Genomic DNA, 20,491 nt, shown 5'->3' on the forward strand with positions numbered 1-20,491 from the left:
CAATCGAAGTTGCTCGAGGTTGTTCGAAGGAAAGGAAAAGCATTTGAACCTAACGGAAAAGTGAATCCAAGATAGGATTCACCGAAATGGACTATTTGAGTGAGTTCGAAACTAAAGTTGAGAAGTAAATTTCTGCAGCCTGCTGAGTTTAAGGCTTTATAGATGTAAATTACGAATGCAATCCAAGTCGACCTTCACCCAAAGGGTGCTCTGATATTTTCACATTTAACTTTGGCCACATGTTTTCCTGGATTAACGCGAGCCAACACAGCGCTGAATTAAAACCAATGATGAGAGTCTCCGAGAAGCAAGCAAAACTTCGCGAGCGGAAATGGGCAGAATGACTGAATACGGGTCATGAATGATTCCCTGTGACGGAAACCCTAAGGTGCGTTTAGCACCGACTCTCGGCAAGTCATAAGCCTCATACTGTGTTAGACGACGGGTCCAGAGTTTCGAGATTCGGTAGAAAGCATTTGTAGGGGGCTCGAGATCCCGGAGATGGTATATGAGCAGCAAGTGAAGAAGTGGCTCAGTCGTTGAACCTGCAGAAGGAATTTGAAGAGAGCAATCCACAAATAAAATGGTAGGATCAATTTATCGCATTATAAATGCGAGGCTCAGTGTATATAATTCTCTATGCCACCGTGTTAGCCAGCTCAGATGCGTGAGAATATAGCACTGTCTAGGCACTTGAAAACATACCCAGGTTGCCAGTGATATCGACTGGGTAAAGTTGGTGCTAGAGTAGGAATCTGCTTCTACTTGTAGCAGGTGCTCCCAGGATGTGCCGCGAGCAAGTTAAGGCCTCTCGCAAACGTACAGGAGCAGCGCACGCACGACCTACAACGGTGACTTCTGAAGGAAAGTGCGAACAGCTTGAAGAGACGCATCCATTGTTTTTTAGCACTTATATTACGTTTTTGAATGATGTATGTACGCAATCTTCCGATGAAGAAGGAGCAGTCGGAGCGTGTCACAAAGCTGGCTCGCAAGCGGGGAAGCGATGATCTTCGCATGCCACAGTACTATCAGGTCCCCTCCAGATACAGTTTTTGATTCTCGCTACAGCTCAAATCATTATCTCCTCACATGGGAAAGCTCCTATAAGACACGTGATCCTTACAAAGTAGGTAGAGGCTTGTTCACTTGGGTTCTCGCTACCCCTGACAAATAGCCGAGGTTTAGGAGCGGGTACAGGTGTGCAATTTTACCCTGGTTGAAACTTTATATTAGCCTCACACTCTCATGCTTCCCATTAACCTTATCGGTTTTCCTGGAAGATCAGATAACGTTAAGGTAACATCAGCCTCTATGCCCCCATTGGGCTCCTCATCCGAAGGGCCGGGAATGAAGCCCCGGTCTCTCAACATATACAGAGACAAACAAATACGGCTCGTGAAGGGAAATTCTTCAAGAGTTTTTATTGCACATCGGATGTTCTAATATCATTCTGGCGCAGAAATGTCGGGGGCGAGTCCCAAAATACATGACCTAATAAGCCTATCTAGGTATTTCTTGACAGTCGCGATAAATCCTCGTCCATCAATGGGACCATCATCATCCAGAGCCTTTCGAAAAGAAGGTGCGGAAGAGAGTTTTTAAGGAGTACGGGGGTATTACGATTGCTAGTTTGAAGTAAAGGGCTAGAGTTTGGCGCTCCATCCATTCATTATTTAAACTCCTTCTTCCATCGTCGGGACACATTTGACGAGGCTAGAGATGGCGAGAAGTTATCCGGATCACGAAGGGCAATGAAACACAATTCGACATCACTGAATTTGCCAATTTCAAAATTCCCCGCATGAACCAGAGCGCAAGCAAGAGTTGAAAGTAATCATTTAGGTCCGAATCCCCCAAAAAACATGATCATGCGACGGCAACTTTCAAAAATAAGTTGTAAATGAGCACACGAAAACACCAAAACCTTCACGCCAATCCAATGCATGTCCTATATCGCCGTCCCAATGCATCCCAATACGCCCATGCGCCCGCCCTATTACCCCACCAAACTAGAAAAAAATATGCTTACGAAGCAACAAAAGTCGCCGCCTCTTCAGCATTCTCACCATATATTAGATGAGGAACAAGAATCTGCCAAGTCAGCCATGCATATGGGACAGAGGAGCAAAATACTCACCAGGTCACCATTAACGCAGATATTATCGCCGACATTGCAGAAAGTCTTCACCTTCGAAGGATCAACATTCGCAATAGCAGTACCGTTATCTAAGGGAAAGATTTTCATCAGCACGTTCTCATTCCATTTCCGCTTAATTTATTTTCAAAGAGACGAGCAATCATACCTGGATCTCCAAAGACCACCACCTTGCTAATCCAAGACGCCGTAGCAGCAGGAAGTTGCGCAGCTGCATTATGAACAATCTGGCCGCCTTGCGAGTAGCCCGATGCTACCAATTTGGTATCCGGGCACGCTGCCATAGCGGCGGAGATTTGTTTTGCCCTGTGAAGAAGTGAAGAAATGGATTAGGTCAAATTCAATCAAACAATGCTCATCAGAAGAGCAAACGAACTCACATCTCAGCACTTCCACCAGCATCACCACCGGCCTCATAGCCAGCAATATCAGCATCATAATCATTAACGCCTTGAATGGTCAACGCCGACGCTCCTAAAGTCGTCGTCAGGGCATCGAAAAAGGGTGGGCCGACCAGAACTCCTACGTTTCCTGGCTCGGTGGTGCCCCGGGCGAAGATGACGGTGTATTCTGTGCAAGTGCCACCGAGCTCATTGTACGTGGTTTGTTCGCCAGTGAGCGTGGCGAGGAATAGCTCGAAGTTGGTCAGGATAGAGAGGACGGAATCCAAGGTGCCATCGACGGCTGGGAGATACTCAAGGAGGAGGGAGAGAAAGGCATTTAGGGGAGTTTGTCTTTTTTCGATTGAGGCGCGGGGGTTGAGATTGAGATGGGGGGCTGGGACCGGGGATGCGAGGGTGAGTCCCAGGAGGGTGACAATGGTCCAGATGGAGAATCTCATGGTGGCTGGTGAAAGGATTGATGTATTTGGAAGAGTAGACGGTGAAGCCTGGGACTGACTTCCTGGGGCGGGCAAAAAGAACTGAAAGAATGGGAAAAGAGTCTGCTTTCCAGCAAGCAACTGTGGAATAGCCCAACTTATATCTCATTCAAGCGCGGCTGCCCCAATTCACATCAAAAGAAGTATCATTTTATTGATCGGTATCTAAGCACATTCCGAGTACTTAGTGGAACGCAGGGTGGAGAAACAGGGGTATGCCAGTGAAAACCGCCCCTCTGGGCTTGTCCGAATCTGCAAACAGCACGAGCGCCGAAAAGCATCAACGACAGTGCGTGTCCTGCTTACATCTCGGGGCCTTAGTCTTCATATTGGAGGCTTGTGGAGTTGTGAGGGCCCTCATGACCTCTTAAGGCCGGCGCCAATGGATCGCCAATGAGGACACACAAGAGGGGAAGGAGGTGATGAGTGCTTGAGTCTCGGTACTTCCAGAGGATTGCGGATATGTTTAAGGGACGGAAGACGAATGAAGGAAGAGAAGATAAGCCTAAATGCGATGGAATGCTGGCGAGCCGTGGCGGCCAGTAGTGAGCCGCTGGGAGTATTCAGGTGAGTGGTAGGCTGACATTATTGAAGGTGTAGGTGATGGGCGCCCCTCATCGGCCCTTTCCAAATCCTTCCAGGTAATCGTTCCTTAATCGTTCCTGAATCCTTCCTGCACTCTTTTACGACTCACCTCGGTATGTTGTGCTTTTTTGTGACTTGTCATTACTCGCGCAGGGTTAGAATTCCCAGATGGCGTCGTTTCTGGGGATCATCTGGGGTCGTGCGCGTGCGGTAACATCGGTATGCCGGATAATGCGGGGAAACAGATGAAGTTAAGGTTCAGGGGCTACTTCCCAAGGTAGTTAAGCCTCGGTGCCATGTGAGCAGGGGATCTGGCGGCTGCATGCCACGTTCGCGCTTTTAGTAATATACCCGCCGCCCAATAGCGGTATTTTCGACGTTTAATTCCAGTAATCGCAATGTCTATATCCAATCCGCATGCGAGACGTCGAATATCTGCTTGACCGCACCTCAAGCCGTTTGGATGTAATTTGCATGCTACTGGACTACTCCAGTGAGTTTGTGGTATTAAATTGATGCTCAGGTAATTTCCACCCGGTACCTAAGATAGTCTTTAGATGCAGCTTCCAATTAAAGGGAGAGTGGGGGTGGTGGAGGGGCACACGTCGGAGGACCCTCCTATAAGTGTAAAAGGTGGATTTTTATGGAAATCTGGTCCCTGAGTACTTAAAATCGTGAAACTTATATGGTAAAAAGTATCCAGCAACCACGTAGCAACAGATGAATTGCGTGCAGGGGGTCGCTCCGATGTGCCCCCCTTTAACGAACACGACCGGAACAAAGAGCTGCTTCTACCTCCGTATGTCAAGCAAAGGTTCGAGCCGTTCCTCGGCGTGGAATTCCCCACAACAAATTTTCATAGTTTAATTTCCATCTCTTATTCGCATAGACAATCTCTCATTTCATTGTCTCCCTCCGTGGCTCGTGATAGTGTTTTCCGTAGATTCCGAAGGCTCTTTTGTCCCCGACCTTATCTCGAAGGAAAAGGTTACCTGCCGGATATAATAAGAGCTCGAGCACTATGCAGATAACCTACCTGGATCCATGAAAAGGGTCAAATTACCCTTCCAGGGGAAGGATCAAGCACTTCATCCTCCCCATTTGAGCTCACCCCCACTCAAATATTGATAACTCTTCTCCGCCTCATCGCAGCACAAAAAAGGGTCCTCCAACAAGCCGCGATCAACTGTGCAAAGGAACTGGTAGGGCAGTGTATCCCTATACTGAAGTCATGAGGTGGGGAATTAATGGAATCGAAGGAGAAAACGGCGAGGGCGTTCGAAACGAGGCTAGATTGCTTTTAAGGTGAGCTGCGACATGCCGGGCCATGAAAGGATGTCTTCCAAGAGATCGTTTGTGTCGTTAGTATCGGAATAAATGAATATCATTGTTAAGACTATATTTCCGTGCAGTCTTCGCATGCGAACTTCGTAGATGGTACTTCAAAACATGGTTCTATTTCAACTATTCTAGAATCCACTCACCACCCACCGCAGAACAGCGTCTGAGAAACAGCTCCTCCAGGAATCACAGTAGCACTTGCTCTTTCTAAACAAACATTGGGCTTGGAATTATCGAATACTCAACTTTGTATATTCTAAGGGCAACAGCGTCCGAGGATCTGCAAACTTCTCCCACGAACTTCGTCCCTCTATTTACCTTCTCTATGACGTCTAGTCGCAGCACTTGCACAAAGCAGACTTGTATAAAACATTATGCACTCGAATGCCAAAAGACTACAAGAGCATTCTGGAACACAGAAAATACGAAATGATAGCAACTCAGTTCATGACAAATAAGCTTCTTGACAGCAATCAACACTCGCCACATCTGCGCACAAAAAAGAACGGGATAGCTCGAAGCGATATAATCGCAAGTGGATGCCAGAGTTGTGTAAGCCAGTTCGAACATACAAACGTTCTGTCTGTCTGTCTCGCAGATAATGATCGACGAAGAGGATGAAAAGCGCTTGAGTCGTCAGACGCAGTCAAAATCGTACATTAATAGATAAATCTGGTACTCAAGCCACAAACGGAAAGGGAGATGGGGTGCGAGAGAGCCGATGGAAATATGCGCGTGTGGTCTAGTAGGCCGTGGAAGGAAACATGGACGTGTCCACCAAGGAGAATTAATAGCACCACAAGTAGAAGGATATCTTCTGCGAGTACGCGAAGCCGAGTACGTTGTTGGAGTAATTTTAAGCTGGCGCGGAGCATTCCGTAGCAGGACGACAGAGTGTGGATGACGAGGAATTTTAAGGAGGATGCAAGCCATAGGACAATTTTTAAGGGTAGTGGTTCGGGGACTCCATTAGGAGGGATAGCGATAGATCTTGACGGGTGTTTTCTGAATAAGGTGCTGGACAGCTCCAATCCTGAAGATGTGCGTCCAAAATGAAAACAGTGATAATCTCAAACTGTGCAACGAAGATAAGAAGGCAAACGTTCGCCGATGCCATCGAGACCGAAGACTGTATTCAATCGTCGATATATGTTGACACGGAGGTCACAATGAGGATCCAGAGCAAGTATTTGGTTTAATGTTTTTTTTATAATTTGTCCGAAGCCAAGCCCCAGTGATACTTGAAACAGTTGAAAAAGCAAATCGGATTCTTGCAAGATGTGTTGGCGCACGCTCGATAGACTCCCATGTGGTTCGATAAAGCTTGATATTGTGCTTCTCCATTACAGTCTGAAAGGAAAGGCATCTGATGCAAGTTGCCTGAAATATCCACGGCCTTCCATGGCACCCCTGTCCTCCGTCGCGGCACTCGGTATGATGAACCGCAAATACAATTTGAAAAAGAGACCGGTTTGGCGCAAATTGCTGAAAAGGTATTATGATGAGTCGCAAAATATCCACCAGGCCCAAGTCTGTGATGAGAGAGACTAGCAAGTTCGAAAGCTAGGCATAGTAACAGTAATACAATTGCAATAAGACGGGTTTCGCGAAAAGGTGTACCAAATAGTCGCATCTCCTCTCAGAGAATCGACCCAAATATGCCTTGAACCATGTTCACTGAATCCGAGTTAGTAGTTTCTTCAAGGACCAATAGAGACTAACTGACCAGAATTTCATCATCCATGTTGGCATCACCATTGGCGGCAGGTTGGGCAGCGCCAGTTGCAGGAGCATCAGTGCTGGCACCTCCAAAATAGTCCATCATTTCAGAGTCAAGCTCCTCAGCGGTCTTCTTGGTTGGACGGGCACTCTTGGCCTTTTTCGCACCACGGGTCGAAGCTTTTCCACCACGGGTAGCCGTGGCCTTGGTAGTAGCAGCAGACTTTGGCTGCGACTTTGGCTGGCTATGGAAATTGTTAGGTAGATTTCCAACCAAATCCAAGAACTCGGCTTACCTAATTCGCTCACTGAGACCCTTGGGAGTAGGCAGGGCAGTAGCACGCTTTGCATCAACAATCACCTCAACCTAGCCAACTCGTTAGAATATTTCTTCCGAAGTGTGCACACCGCATACCTTGATAGTCTTGTTGTCGACGAGAACTCCATTCAGTGCTTGGAGAGCTTTGGAAGCAGACTCCGAGCGAACAAAGATAATGGTGGCGATGCCACGGCTGACGCCTCCGGGTCCATATGAGATTTCAACTCTCTTGACAGGTCCGACTGCTTTTTGAAAGTACTCCTAGTTCCAAAGTTTGGTTAGTCATCTGGATATCGTTATGTTATACTGAATCGAAGATCGGTCGAGCTCGGTACGAAAGAAAAGGTATTGCGAATAATGTTAGGTCCATCCCCGCAGTCTTCAGAACACCAACAGCGAGCAAGCAGTAGGTATTAGTAGTATCATCAGCGCATCTCGAGGGAATGATAATTCAGATTCCTCGTGACCAATGTTCCCCAAACGTATCTCAAGTTGCTGAGCGCTCTACCCCATCCAGTTCCAATCTCGATCAAATATCAGGTGCCAAACCGAGAGCAATTCCCGCATATAGAATCAGAAATCGCATGAAAGTTCAGACTTTTAATGTTATCGTATGAGATTTGCGACGCCCTTCTGAGATGTTCTCGAATAAATGACACGATGTTGCTGTGCTGCTGCTTGACCCACTGCTGTGCTCGCTGAAGCTTGCTCTCGCTCGCGCTTGGTACCAAAGGTAGACTCCAGTACAAAAGTGCTCGGCACAATAGTGCCGCGCCATCATCATCGTCTGCTCTATGTTCAGGAATGGTGCTTGCCAGGCTACCTCCAAAGAATCATAGGTATGTGCAAGACTGCAAGAAGCTCAACTTCATTCCACTAGTGCTTAATGTGTATGAAAGCAGAAGAGGAAAGAGGAGACATTGCTGATGAGGCTTCCCCAAGTAGATACTGAACCTCGCAAAGCGTAGGTTGAAAGATCACGTCGACGGATCATAGATTCGGTGTGGAAGGAAGAATTCGACAAAAGTCCAAAGGCTCGAAGGCCTCATCGGTAACATACCTTTACCATGGGTTCCGACACATCCTTGGGCTGCGCAACTATTAGTTGGGTTCTGTCCAGATATGAATGATAGTTCGGGAATGCTCACCAAACCAGTAACTAGAATCTTGCTTTCGCTGTTTCCACTAGGGCCAGTTGGGGTTCTTTGAGCGATAACTTTGCCTCCCCTTGCGGTCTTCTTGATGCCATTTGAAGGGGCAACGTGGGCGGGCTTGGCGGCAGTGCGGCGGCCAACACGACGGCCTTTGCCGACTGAAGTGCGGCGGGTAGTGGAGAGGATCTCATCGAGAGACTGGTCGAGTTTTCCAGACATGTTTGATGTTGTAAGGGGTGATTTACGCGTCTGTATTGGGGATAAAGGTCAAAAGCTGGGTGAATGCGGACGGAAAGTTTTTGAGGTCAGCTGAAGATGGCAGAAGGACGTTCAAGTAGGTCGACGGTCGAGGAATTATGGAGACAAGGCTCGATAACTCTGGCTTTGTTCTTCGTCTCTGTGTCTCGCGCTGTTTACGTGCCGATGGAATCAGGCTGTGGCTGGGTATTTTTAATGCGTCTCGACGAGATCGGGTCTGAAGTGGCAAGAAAGTGCGGCTGTCGAAGTTGGATGAAGCGCGCAAAAATAAAGGGCTTTGTTGAGATTGTGAGACAAGGCGAGCGTGAGAATTGAAGATGGTTTTGTGATGAAGAGTTTGTGCGGATGGCGATGAAGGAACAGAGGAAGGGGATGCGGATGCGGATGCGAACGGGAGATCAAGGACAAGGAGCGATGGCTGGAGGACTAAGCTTAAATAAGCTAGCTCGCTGACTCACAGTACAGCAAAGTGGCAGCATCAGGTAGGGCTCGATCACATGACCCCGTAGCTCGGTGATTCAGGTCTTGTTATTATTGTCACAAGTTTCATTGTCTAGCTGCTGTGATTTATATGCATTACCAATACCAACCAACGAAAGGCATTTATTATCTTCTGGGGTTTTATGTTCACATGTGTTCCGTGAGAAATAAACCGTTGCCAGTATTGCTCCTAGATTCGTGCCTTGGTATTTGGTATTGTACAGTTGGGCATCCTCCACTGCCACACTCTTACGCAAAGCTTTTACGCAGCTGTCTCTGCAATGCTCCATCCCACTAATCTTGTACATCCATTCAACTTGTTCAAAGTTGCTCCATAACGCCGAAAATGCTAACAGCTAAAACCCATTGGAACGCTGCCTTCTTGGTTCCCTTGTCCTTTCATTTACTACCAATTACATATCCCCTTCTTCATCTCGCTGGCGTATGGGATGCACCCTTGGCGTCTGTTTTCGCTGCTGCTTCAACCTTCTCGGATGATTCTTCAACGGAGTTCACTTCGAGGAAGTGGTAAAGGATGATGAGGAGCATGGCGGCAGAGCCGAGAAAGATGGCCAACCGGTAGAGATCATCGTCAGAAATCATCTTGGCTGTAAATTCGGTGGAATTTGGAGGCAGTGTAGTAGTTGGAGAGTTTGTCTTTGCGCTGGAGCCACGTAACGCTTGGAAAGTTATTGATTTGAGCCTATGCGAAATGAGAATATATTCATAGCAGTTATCAACTTATAGAAGTGTGATGAATTCACATACCTGGTGTAGATGTCTCTCTGGGTCAATTAGCACGCTGCTGGTGAAGTTGATGTTGGGCCAAGCTTGAACATTGAGGCCAGCTTGAGCTTCGTACCCCAGAAAATAGCGCCTCGCTTCTTCAGCCACTCACGCTTACCCCCACCAAAATCCCAGTTCTCAAGGATCGATTTCGCCGACTCACAAACCTGCAGTCTCTCGAGCATCTCAACTCTTGGCCACTACCTACAGTCATTTCTGGACATTTGGGCCATTTGGACTGTTGCCAGATTTGTCACCATCTATTCCCCCCACCTTAATCTCTCGATAGCATCCTCAATCGTCAAAATGCCTCCAAAGAAGGGCGCCAAAGACCAAGGCCCGGCCAAGAAGCCGCAGACGGTGGCGGACAGGACCTTTGGAATGAAAAATAAGAAGGGTGCCCAGACTCAAAGGCAAATAGCTCAAATGCAACAGTCTGCCAAGGCTGGCGGCACCCCGGAGGAGAAGAAGAAAGCAGCGGAAAAGGCACAGAAAGAGAGAGACAAGGCTGCAGCCGAAGCAGTCCAGAGGGAAACCGCAGAATTATTTAAGCCTGTCCAAGTTCAGAAGGTGCCCTTTGGAGTCGATCCGAAGACTGTCCTTTGCCAGTTTTACAAAAAGGGTCATTGCGAGAAGGGGAAGAAGTGCAAATTCTCTCACGATCTGAACATCGAGCGGAAAACTACCAAGAAAGATCTATACCAAGATACAAGGGAGGATGAAGATGTGAAGAAGAAGCAGGAGACCAATGAGGATTGGGATGAAGATAAGCTGAGAGCAGTCGTGCTTTCCAAGAAAGGCAACCAGAAGACCTCAACCGATAAAGTCTGCAAGTTCTTCATAGAGGCAGTGGAAGAAGGGAAATACGGATGGTTCTGGACATGTCCGAATGGCGGCGACAAGTGCATGTACCAGCACAAATTACCACCTGGGTTTGTAGTCACGCTTAATTGGTTTCTGGCTTATGCTAATATTACACAGATTTGTATTAAAAACAAAAGAGCAAAGAGCTGCAGAAAAGGCTCTTATGGATAAATCACCCCTCAAAACACTTACCCTCGAGGATTTCCTGGAGTCAGAACGACACAAGCTTACGGGAACACTCACCCCTGTTACACCAGAGACGTTTGCGAAATGGAAAGCAGAACGAATGGACAAGAAAGCTGCTGAGGACCAAGCACGCCTTGCAAAGGAGGCCACCGGTCGTGCCATGTTTGAAAAGGGTGATTGGAATGCAAGCGGTGATGAAGACGAAGATGACGACGAGGACGAAGAAGAAGAAGATGAGGCTTGGAACATGGAGAAATTGCGACAAGAAACCGAAGCGATACGGGAGAGGAAAGAGGCCGAAAGAATCGCTCGTTACGGTGGAGCCCCACCGACAAATGGTTATAACGGTGTTCTAGAGAGTGTCCAGCCAGATACCAATGGAGCAGACAATGGCGAAGGACCATCATAAGCCTCTTGCATCTCAATCATGGCCTTGAAATTTAGCGTCATTGGGAAGGAGTACAAATCATCACGACAGTGAGGAACACGCTGTGGCCGGCACCCGGCATAGCGTTGTATGTATTCATCAGGAAACCAGGAAACCCTCAAAGCAAGGTTCTGGCTACCCCCTAGCTTTATGCTTTTAAAGCATCCAGCCTTCTGGGGACCGAACAAATAAAACAATCGGAAGACATGATCATATTTGTACATTTCGCATCATCTTGTTACTGACGTGAGAGTCTAAACTTGATTATTAGCGCGAAGTCTTCATTATCCAGACCCTTAACAACATTCATTCTTGTTCAATTATCCGTCACTAACGCTGTTATTAGGAGACTTCTCCCATAGTCTTGAACCAATTCGCACCTCATTCTTCGAATACAAAGTATCCCTCCTGGAAAGCGCAAATACTACCAAAACCCTAAACAGAATTGAAATGATGATATACATTGCCTCATCAGCATCTCAGTCTCTCCCAGCCATTGGTGAGTCTGCTCCATTGCTTGATATAAACAACAAGATAATACAATAATCAACAGCAAACTGCACCACATGCAAAACGCCCCTCACGCTCTGCTCTAGCATTACAGCTAATATCCTCTCTTTTGCGCTAACATTTTCCCCGTCAGCGAAAAACTTTTCTTCCATCTCCTCAGTTGGCCTTACGAACTCTTTCTGCTTAGGTATTGGTCGAAATATCTTTGAGGACAACGGAAGAATTCAAGTGAGATGACGAGCAGGAAGTCTGTCATATAGGCGAGAAAAAAGCCAAATAGGGAGCAAATTTTGAAGGCGAACCACAAAAGGCATCCATCTATGATATGCGAATTCAAGAGCATCTATGAGAGGCATTCACCCAAAGCAGGGACAATGTTTTCCACGACTTAAAAAAAGTCTGCAGTCACTGTTTCCTTCCATCGACATGGCCATTTCGGCGGTTGTGGACGCTGCGATGTCCACATCCGATTCCAGTTATATGTCGCCCCCTCAACAATCAAAACGACTTGTATTTTGGCTTCGAATGCATCCGTCTCATATCTGCCAGCATGACCACGTATGAATATCACCAGCTAAGACGCCTAGCTCAGCTTGCCAATATTCGATCCTTAATCCAACCCAAACCAGCGCCCCCAACATTATTCCGCCATACGAAAACATTCTGCTCTTATCGAGTCTTATGCCGGAAACATATACCTGCACGGTGCTACTTCATTGAGGCAAAGCAGATATAGGCGTGGGGAGCCAACTAGAACTCGCTCAAATGCCCTCCTCGCGAAATTGCAAGGTTCATCGGATGTCACGGAAGAGCACCAGGGTATCCTTCTGATCGTAGCTAGTTTGAACCTTGGCCTAATGTTCATCGATGAGACCGTTGATAGCTGGGATTGGCGTGCTTTACATCAAATGAGTGTTAGCTCCTACGGTGTTCTACGGCCGTATCCCCAACAAACCGCTGCTGCTTGAAGAAGCCTCGCGGTATATAGGAAAAGCGGCACCAATTTACAATGTGCCAGGTGGCGTGGGATATCAAAAGTACCATAGTGAGTGCCACTTTGGTCTTTCGAGCATGAGGAGCATTGGGTGTTTTGTGGAGAAGGCCGTTAAACACTGTACGAGTTAGATGCAGACGACAGATATTGCTTATTCTTTACTAGATGAATGTGTCTCTCTTCCTATTTGCATCCCTTGTCGGATTCTGCAAGAGGCAAAGACCGCCATATATCAAATGCTTTACGTCGTATTATTTCAAGAACACCACAGAATCATGTCAAAGCCACAGCCTGTGAGCTGTGTGAGGTTACACCAAAGTCCATTTGGCTCTTGCAATCTTTTTTCGACTAAGACAGCGGATTATCTACCGCAATCTTTTTATTCTCAACGAACTCATGGCGCTTGGCCTCACAGAATATAATCAAAACATAGAAGATGACCATTATCTGAAGGTACCAGGTAATATCTCACCCCCGCAAAGTAGTTCTCCCATGTAAGAGCCTCTGAATAGACCACGGCATGCTTCGCAAGCCAAAACCTATACAGAGTAGGCAAAAACAGCAACGGCGTTTTAAACTCAGCCTCCAATCAAGCCTCATCTACTCTAGCTTTTATCTTGCCGAAACATGTCTACAAATACGACGTTTTTTGATCGCCAAGGTTCACCCGCTTACCAGCGCTGTTGGGATTCGTGGAGCAGATAACATGCTCAAATCTGCTCAAACGAGCTTGAGAAGCTTTTCACCATTGCCAACGCATTCGCATCTTCGCATCTGTTTTAACAAATATTCCTAATGGCTGGAAAACCTGCATTGTTTGACTATTGGCAGAACACCAAAGTCTTCATGGTTGGCCGACAAATCGTCCCCTCCCCTTTTCTTCGTAAAGACCGTGGGGGTTGAGACGGGAAGTTACATATTTAGCCCGATTCGCAAATAACTCCTTTCTTACCTCCCAGGCTCCACGCTCCTCATTTCTATATTCGAGATTAAAGACCCAGACGGTGTCTTAATGACAAGTGAAGCAGTATTTGTTGATCAAATTTCACTTATATCGACTTGACGCCACATTTCTAGAGTAATTCAGCTCTCACCATGCCTCTCATTAATGGATGCAAATATTCTTGGTTAGCTTACACTTTGTCTTATAACTATATTTATAACCGTACAATATTGCTTTCATAGAAATTTGACTCGAAAGCAGTGAACCATGTATCCGCGGCCACCGAGCGACATCCTGTGCCCACACCGACAGAATCCTGATCGAAGTCCGCAAACCAGGTCGACCACTCGAAAGCTGCGGTCACAAACTCGACTCATGTTCATGCGGAAGACTAGAAGACTTGTTCTCCATCGGTGAAAGTAAATGCATATTGAACTGGAACTCCATTCCAAGAAACTAAAAACTTATCAGCACCTTTACAAGAGCCTGTCGACCCTGGCAAAGTACCTCAATCATTCGCAATACCAGCATCGGCGCCCACAATATCAAAGCCGAGGCCAGCATCTTGTGTTCCTCGATCAATGAACAAAGTCACCAAAAGACCCTCCAAGAAAAGACGAAGAAGTTCACCAGCACAACCAACCAGCGAGGCATCAATCCAAGTGGGAGATAGTTCTGGCCTCCAATATCCAACCTCGATCTTAGAACAAAGCAATCCAAGCATCCAAAGTCCAGACTCTACCTCGCCTCCCCCATCAATCTGGTCTCCACCTCCACCTTCCATACAATCAACCCCACCACTAGGAGAATGCTTCCTGCGCTACCCCCCAGACCTGCATACGACAATGTATGGCCCGTCGCCACGTGTGGGAATTCAGAGCAGGATCGAAGATGTATCTCTAGCGTTGAATCCCCAGACGCAGCAGTCTAGTCAGGTTGAGGTTGGGCAGGCTCATGTCAGGAGTCGGTATTTCTGCGGCCCAGCATGGTGATTGGGGTGGTATATGGTGATGGACGATGATGGAGTTGGGGATTCCGGTACGGCTCTCATGGGTAAGCCTGACGCGAAGAAACTCGGACGGACATGGGCTATGAAGAATGTTACTCCGTTCTGGCGATTGAGATTGGGACGCATTGGCTTCTAGCTACAAAAAGCAGCTAGGGATACCTTCACACTACATCGCGAGAAGTCTATTGAGCTGTTGGGTGTGGTGAGATTTTGGAAGAAAGTATTCAAGTATTCCTAGCCAGCTCCTTCCAGTATATACGTGGCCCGATCCACACCCCCGCGAATCATCGCTGACGGACTCTTACCTCAACATCTACCAGAAAACAAAGTACTTCTTTACCCTCCCGATACCTACCCCCAAGGTACGCACTAGGAGAACCTTAGCTTAACAAAAGCAACTATGCGCAACAATGAACTCGTCTCAAGCTTTGCTTCAGGGGTATATTTAGCAATGCGGAGGCTAGTCACATGAGTGATAAACAACCATATCGTGTGAGGATAAATCGAAATCCCTGGTTACTTACGAACCAAGAGTAGAGATGTTCAAATACTTCTAGCTCCTTCCCGGATATTCACAGTATTCTAGGAATTGAAATGTATCAAAGTGTTTTTTTGTTTTCTTTCCCTGTCCACAAGCAACAAGGTGAAATGGAAGTATCAATTTCAGGATAAAGCAAACCAATGCTATCATATCCTAAAGCCCAGCCAGTCTTAATACTAGCTGACCGAAGATATCCCATAAAAACACAGTGCTGCTTGTCTTGCCTTGCCTTGCCTAACCCTACCCCTGGCGCCCTGCCTGGCATTCATTCACATACGCCCCCAACCTAAATCTCCCACCCTTGCTTTTTCTTAAACCCAGCTTCAAAAGACTCCCGACCACTATTATCCAACGCATAGCACTTGGTGCAACGTTGATGCACCGGATCATGATGCTCGCACATGTCTAGCTCCAACCGCCTGCCGCAGAAACAGCAGAGGGCCTTGGGGTATTTGGCTGTCATGTCCGGTCCGCCTTCAAAGTTCTAAGGGGGGAGAAAAGAAATGTTAATATACGTACGTATACGGTTGATGTGAAGTTCACATGTGGTGGTATATCACATGAAGAAGAAGGGGAGGAGTACTTACCGGGAGTGGTTTTGGCTTTGGCCTTGGTGGCGGCGAGTTATTCGGGACGGCGACGGGGGCTGAGTGTGTAGCTACTATCTTTGAGGCGTCGGGTTTTGCCTTTTCCTTTTTCTTGGGGTCTGGTTTAGGTGGCATAATTTGGTGTAGTAGAGTGTAGTAGAGTGTAGTGTGGTTGTAAGTTACCAGGTAGTTAAACACAGGTGGTTTATTGGGAATCAGCGCTGTTGGGAACTCTTGTAGATAGTTGACGCACTATCCAGAAGCAATTTCTGGGATCAAGAAATAGGATTGTGGAGTGAACATACATTCACAAAAGCAGGATGTATGAGTCAATGCTTGTGGTATGTTGCTCTGCCATTGCAAACAAATCTTGACTCTGATCTCAATGCTTGTTAGGAGGACAGACAAGAAGATATAGACTAACAAGAGTTTTATTTTGAGCTACGTGTTGTTTGCTTCCTGAGAGGTGTGATTAATGGTTATGGAAGGAGCACAAGGAGAAATTGAATGGATGGATGAAACTAGGTTTTGCTGGGTTTAGACATTGCTTAAGTTATGTGTATGGGGTTTGGAGGTGGAAGTGGAGTTGTGATGATAAGAAAGAGAATAGACGAGTACTGCTGATGTCTATGTTGGTTTTGTTGTAACATGATGTACGCTTCATACTTATAAGCTTAGAGGCTGGATGTGAACAGTTGCATGCGGAAACTTGTGGGTATTGATGTATCAGACGTAATCGAAGAGGAGTGTTGCTCAATATGGATGAGGGTAACAATATATGAGTGCATGACCAAAATAGAACATCAAGTGCAAAGCAAGCTGAACAGTGACATGAGGAATTAGCCTGGTACAAAATACAAAAGTCAACTATCTTCAAATCAAATTCAATACAATACGAGAAAACCATTGCTTTTATGATGTTTTTGCCTGCTAATCCTATTATTTCACATCAATTTTATGGCGATAGCGAACTACCAAATTGACGAGTTCAAGAGACATACATGCATGCCATGTTTAACTGACCAACCCGAGATCTGAGACGCCTGAAATAAAGGCAAAGTGTGAAGGGAGCCGACCGCGAGCCTCTAAAACACGCTCTAGTTGACCTCCTCGATCTTGGAGCTGGCCTTTCCGGCCTCCTCGTCTTCCTCCAGCTCTGGCATATCCTCATCGTCATCGTCATCCTCTTCTTCACCCTCTGCGTCGCCGCCCGCACCTCCTCCGAGCTTGGAGAAGTCGATGCCGCCAAAGTCACCTCCTGCTCCTCCGCCCATCATCGAGCTCATGTCTCCCATACCTGGCATGCCACCCATTCCGCCCATGTTACCTGCTGTCAAAAATGTTAGCCTTGCTGTCAAATGCGCTAGGATATGCGAGTTAAAATACCTAGGTCTTCCTCGGGAGCCTCGTCTTGCTCATCCTCGTCAACCCACTTGTCGAAGTCGGTCTTCAGGAAGTGCACCTTCTTTGCGTCCTTCAACAGTCTTGGCCAGAACTCCTCCTTCAGCTCCTTCTTTCGCAGGACCATCTCGATGTTCTTGCCCGTGGGGTTGATCTTGCTCTCCGTTGGGTCAATCTCGGCATAGAAGTCAAGCTCGAGTTGATAGTCTCTCTTGAGGGAGTCCGAGTGGCCGGAGAAGGAGAGGGAGGTTGGTTTCAGGTCAAGCTTGAGCTTGGATGCCTGGACATCGGGTACGGAGATGGTCAGGTAGATGTAGTTCTTCGCGGCATCGGTCGCGCTGGATCGTTGAGCCCAAAGGACTGAGCAACATGTTAGCTGTGTTTGTATAAATAATGCTCAATGTGGCAGATGCTGGACAATGTTGTCTTGGGGATCTGGAGTATCTTAGACAGGGGAGGGGTTGGTGGACAAAAGCCGGAGTAGCTCTTATTGCAGGGTGATCAAAGCTCTGTGTCTGGTGCTTGTTTGCTTGCTTACCTTCAGGAGTCGCAGCCATGATTAATTCGGTGGAAGAGTGTCAAAAATGTAGACAATGCAGGAAGAAACAGCAATTCAGTTGAAGTTGCGATGTGGGGAAGTGGTTGGTGGTTTGGGGAAAAGAATTTGTTGGTGAGAGAGGATCAAGAAGGTTGAAGAAGAAACGGGTGCGTGGTGCGTAAGGCTGGACATGGAGAGCCGATCGAATTGTGAAGAATTGCGGCGAAGGGAAGGGTCGCAGTAGCAATCATTAGCCCCTGTAGGTAGTAGCAAAGCGCTTGCGTTGTTTAAAATGCACAAACTAACTTGAATAGGAATATATCTTCATGATAGAGTATCTCTGATGATATAATATTTACTACCTACGAGTATACAATCCCAATCAAGAGTCAAATCCGAGTTCTATTATTGGACTTCAGTGTGTCTCTATTGCCCCACGTTGAGGCCGTCGTACCTACACCTACCTAGGCAAAAGGGGTCTTTTTAGAGCCATTTGATTGGCTGAATGACAGACAGGTAACTTTACGACAACCTTGAACCCAACAAGGCAACGGACAATGATTCAGCCATAAACTGACGACACTCCTACTGTACTGTACCACTTCCAGATATTCAAGGGAAGAGCTTTGAGGACGACAACTCGAGGCAGAGCATTGTCTCTGCGACCCCGAACCCACATCTCCAGCAGTCAATATGGAGTCTATCAGAGCCGTCTTCTTCAAGCCTGATCCCCAGGTCCAGGTCCGCAGTTAACCCCCTCCACAGCCCCGCAATATCAACTGATATCCCCCCCCCCCCAGGTCAGGAAATGCAACCAGCTCATCCGCCAGAACACACGGAAGCTCGATCGCGATATTGCGCAGCTGAAAGTCGTCGAGAACAAGGCCCGAACCAGCATCATCCAAGCCAACCGCCGAGCGCAACGAAACCCCTCACAAGCCAAGCAGGCCGCACAAGAAACACGCATCTTCGCCAGAGAGCTCATACGGATACGCAAACAATCCACAAGGCTTGTCACGTCGAAAGCGCAGCTTAACAGCGTATCGATGCAGGTCACGGAGGCGTTTGCGGTGCGCAAGATCGAGGGCAGTATCCGGTCCAGCGTGGGCATTATGAAGGACGTGAATAGTCTCGTACGGCTACCGGAATTAATGGGCACAATGAGGGAATTAAGTCAGGAGTTAGTAAAGGCAGGTATCATCGAGGAGATGGTGGGGGATTCGCTTCCTGATGAGTTGGAAGACGAGGAGGAAGAGGCTGAGACTGAGGTCGATAAGGTGCTGGGCGAGATTCTACAAGATCGTATGGGTAAGGTTGGTGTGACTCCGAGTACTCCAGCGCCTGTACAGGAGCAGCCAGTGGCGGAAGAAGAAGATGAAGAAGATGCGGAAGCCATGCTGGACCAGATGCGCGGCCGGTTGGAGGCTTTAAAGAGTTAAGATCTCATTTATAAAGCGGTCCTTTTTTGCATGGAGTTTGGATCCGGGTTGTCACTTTGAATTTCGCGTGGGTCATGGGAGCATTACGATTATGCTACAATGAGCGTACAAATACATATTCTGAGAGTCGCGAATTGGACCTCGAGGAGTTTCACATTGGTATGGTGTTCTGTGTCTTTGTTCGTGGTATACGTCTTACTGCCAAAAGCCATCATTTTCCCCAACGTTGCGTTGCTTGTGCAATCTTTATCGCTTCTCTTGTTTACCCAATTCATTCCAACGCCACAAGGAGAAACCTGCATATGGACTTTCTCAAGAGGCTGAAGCTTTAGTCAGTCCAGCTTACCCAATGCGCAACAGTCATGCTGATTTTCCATTTTCGCGTGAAATCCATCTGCAGGTGGTTTTCTATTAGTATCGAGGCTCTAGTTGAGTATTAGTGCATTATCGAAATAAACCATGCCTTGGCTTTCAACCGAGAAAAGGAATCTATGTTCTTTAAATCTGCATTCCTCTCCCGCGCATTGTTCTTCCGTTATAGCGAGAAGTATTTGCATAAAAGCGTCCTTCGCTACCTGGCAACTTCTCTTGGGAATATCAGTCACCCTTGCTCAATACTCAATACGAGCCAAAGTACGCAGAAAGCCGTTCCCCCTCCCCTCTCCTCTACAGCGTCAAGAAGACTGCAGATTAAGCTAGAAAAGAAGATATAATGTTTAGAATTGGTGTTCGTGAGCCGAATACAAGTAGTCCGCAGGCCCCTCATCTCACACACGTGACATACATCATAGCAAACAAGTTTGCGGAATTCGACGAGAACTCCTTGGTACCTAGGTACTGCTCTTTCGACAACTGGCAGTCAAGGAGCGTTTCGAATCGGCCTTGGAGAAGAGATGCCATTCGCTCGCTGGGAAGATAAGGCAGGACGTGGTTTTCAGTTGATGGTTTTGAGTTTCTCGAATTTTTGAAGTAGAGTATTGTATTGAAATACAACTTAGTAGAGAAAACAACTTATAGTCCAGTTTCTTCTCCGAATATTCTTTATTTCTACGGAGATTCGACTTTAAGGACCATGGATTTTGAATGTCCTACTCTATCTAGCATATTATAAAATCGTGTCTTGTGCCACACTTTCTCCACGAGGCGGTTTGTTCATGGCCGGGGCCCGCCAATCAAAAAATCCATTGAAATGCAACAAACCCCTTTGCATTTCACGTCCTTTCCCTAGATCCAGTATTCCCACGTGATCTTGAAAAAATCCTCAAGTTTCGAAGAATAAATACACCAAACATCATCATAAACAAATCCGAAAACACATTATCACTCTATTATTGAAATCTAGTTATAGGTAGGTGCCGTTTTTAGTCTTCGT

At 47.0% G+C, this 20,491-nt stretch overlaps 6 protein-coding genes across 6 annotated transcripts; 2 read left to right on the forward strand and 4 right to left on the reverse strand.

The window, feature by feature from the left end:
- Positions 1–2,028: 2,028 nt before the first annotated feature.
- CUTI (Cutinase) lies at positions 2,029–2,999 on the reverse strand (the record flags this gene model as incomplete). Its single annotated transcript, XM_031150299.1, has 4 exons — positions 2,029–2,094; positions 2,141–2,229; positions 2,307–2,464; positions 2,539–2,999. 4 exons carry the CDS (start codon positions 2,997–2,999, stop codon positions 2,029–2,031), a joined length of 774 nt encoding a protein of 257 aa, XP_031004944.1.
- Positions 3,000–6,681: 3,682 nt separating this feature from the next.
- mlo3 (mRNA export protein) lies at positions 6,682–8,375 on the reverse strand (the record flags this gene model as incomplete). The annotated part of the gene is made up of 5 exons (XM_031150300.1): positions 6,682–6,928; positions 6,980–7,050; positions 7,099–7,263; positions 8,063–8,092; positions 8,151–8,375. The coding sequence occupies 5 exons, from the start codon at positions 8,373–8,375 to the stop codon at positions 6,682–6,684; spliced, it is 738 nt and encodes a 245-aa protein (XP_031004943.1).
- Positions 8,376–9,323: 948 nt separating this feature from the next.
- On the reverse strand, positions 9,324–9,865 carry LHYA1_G005354 (uncharacterized protein; the record flags this gene model as incomplete). Its single annotated transcript, XM_031150301.1, has 3 exons — positions 9,324–9,597; positions 9,663–9,679; positions 9,848–9,865. 3 exons carry the CDS (start codon positions 9,863–9,865, stop codon positions 9,324–9,326), a joined length of 309 nt encoding a protein of 102 aa, XP_031004950.1.
- A 121-nt stretch (positions 9,866–9,986) lies between these two features.
- Positions 9,987–11,139, forward strand: TMA46 (Translation machinery-associated protein; the record flags this gene model as incomplete). Its single annotated transcript, XM_031150302.1, has 2 exons — positions 9,987–10,612; positions 10,662–11,139. The coding sequence occupies 2 exons, from the start codon at positions 9,987–9,989 to the stop codon at positions 11,137–11,139; spliced, it is 1,104 nt and encodes a 367-aa protein (XP_031004949.1).
- A 5,699-nt stretch (positions 11,140–16,838) lies between these two features.
- On the reverse strand, positions 16,839–17,699 carry wos2 (the record flags this gene model as incomplete). Its single annotated transcript, XM_031150303.1, has 3 exons — positions 16,839–17,071; positions 17,128–17,502; positions 17,681–17,699. The coding sequence occupies 3 exons, from the start codon at positions 17,697–17,699 to the stop codon at positions 16,839–16,841; spliced, it is 627 nt and encodes a 208-aa protein (XP_031004948.1).
- A 674-nt stretch (positions 17,700–18,373) lies between these two features.
- On the forward strand, positions 18,374–19,119 carry VPS24 (Vacuolar protein-sorting-associated protein; the record flags this gene model as incomplete). Its single annotated transcript, XM_031150304.1, has 2 exons — positions 18,374–18,421; positions 18,481–19,119. 2 exons carry the CDS (start codon positions 18,374–18,376, stop codon positions 19,117–19,119), a joined length of 687 nt encoding a protein of 228 aa, XP_031004947.1.
- Between the last annotated feature and the right edge of the window lie 1,372 nt (positions 19,120–20,491).

Source organism: Lachnellula hyalina (assembly GCF_007821495.1).
Source record: "Lachnellula hyalina strain CBS 185.66 chromosome Unknown contig00076, whole genome shotgun sequence".
Lineage (NCBI taxonomy): Eukaryota > Fungi > Ascomycota > Leotiomycetes > Helotiales > Lachnaceae > Lachnellula > Lachnellula hyalina.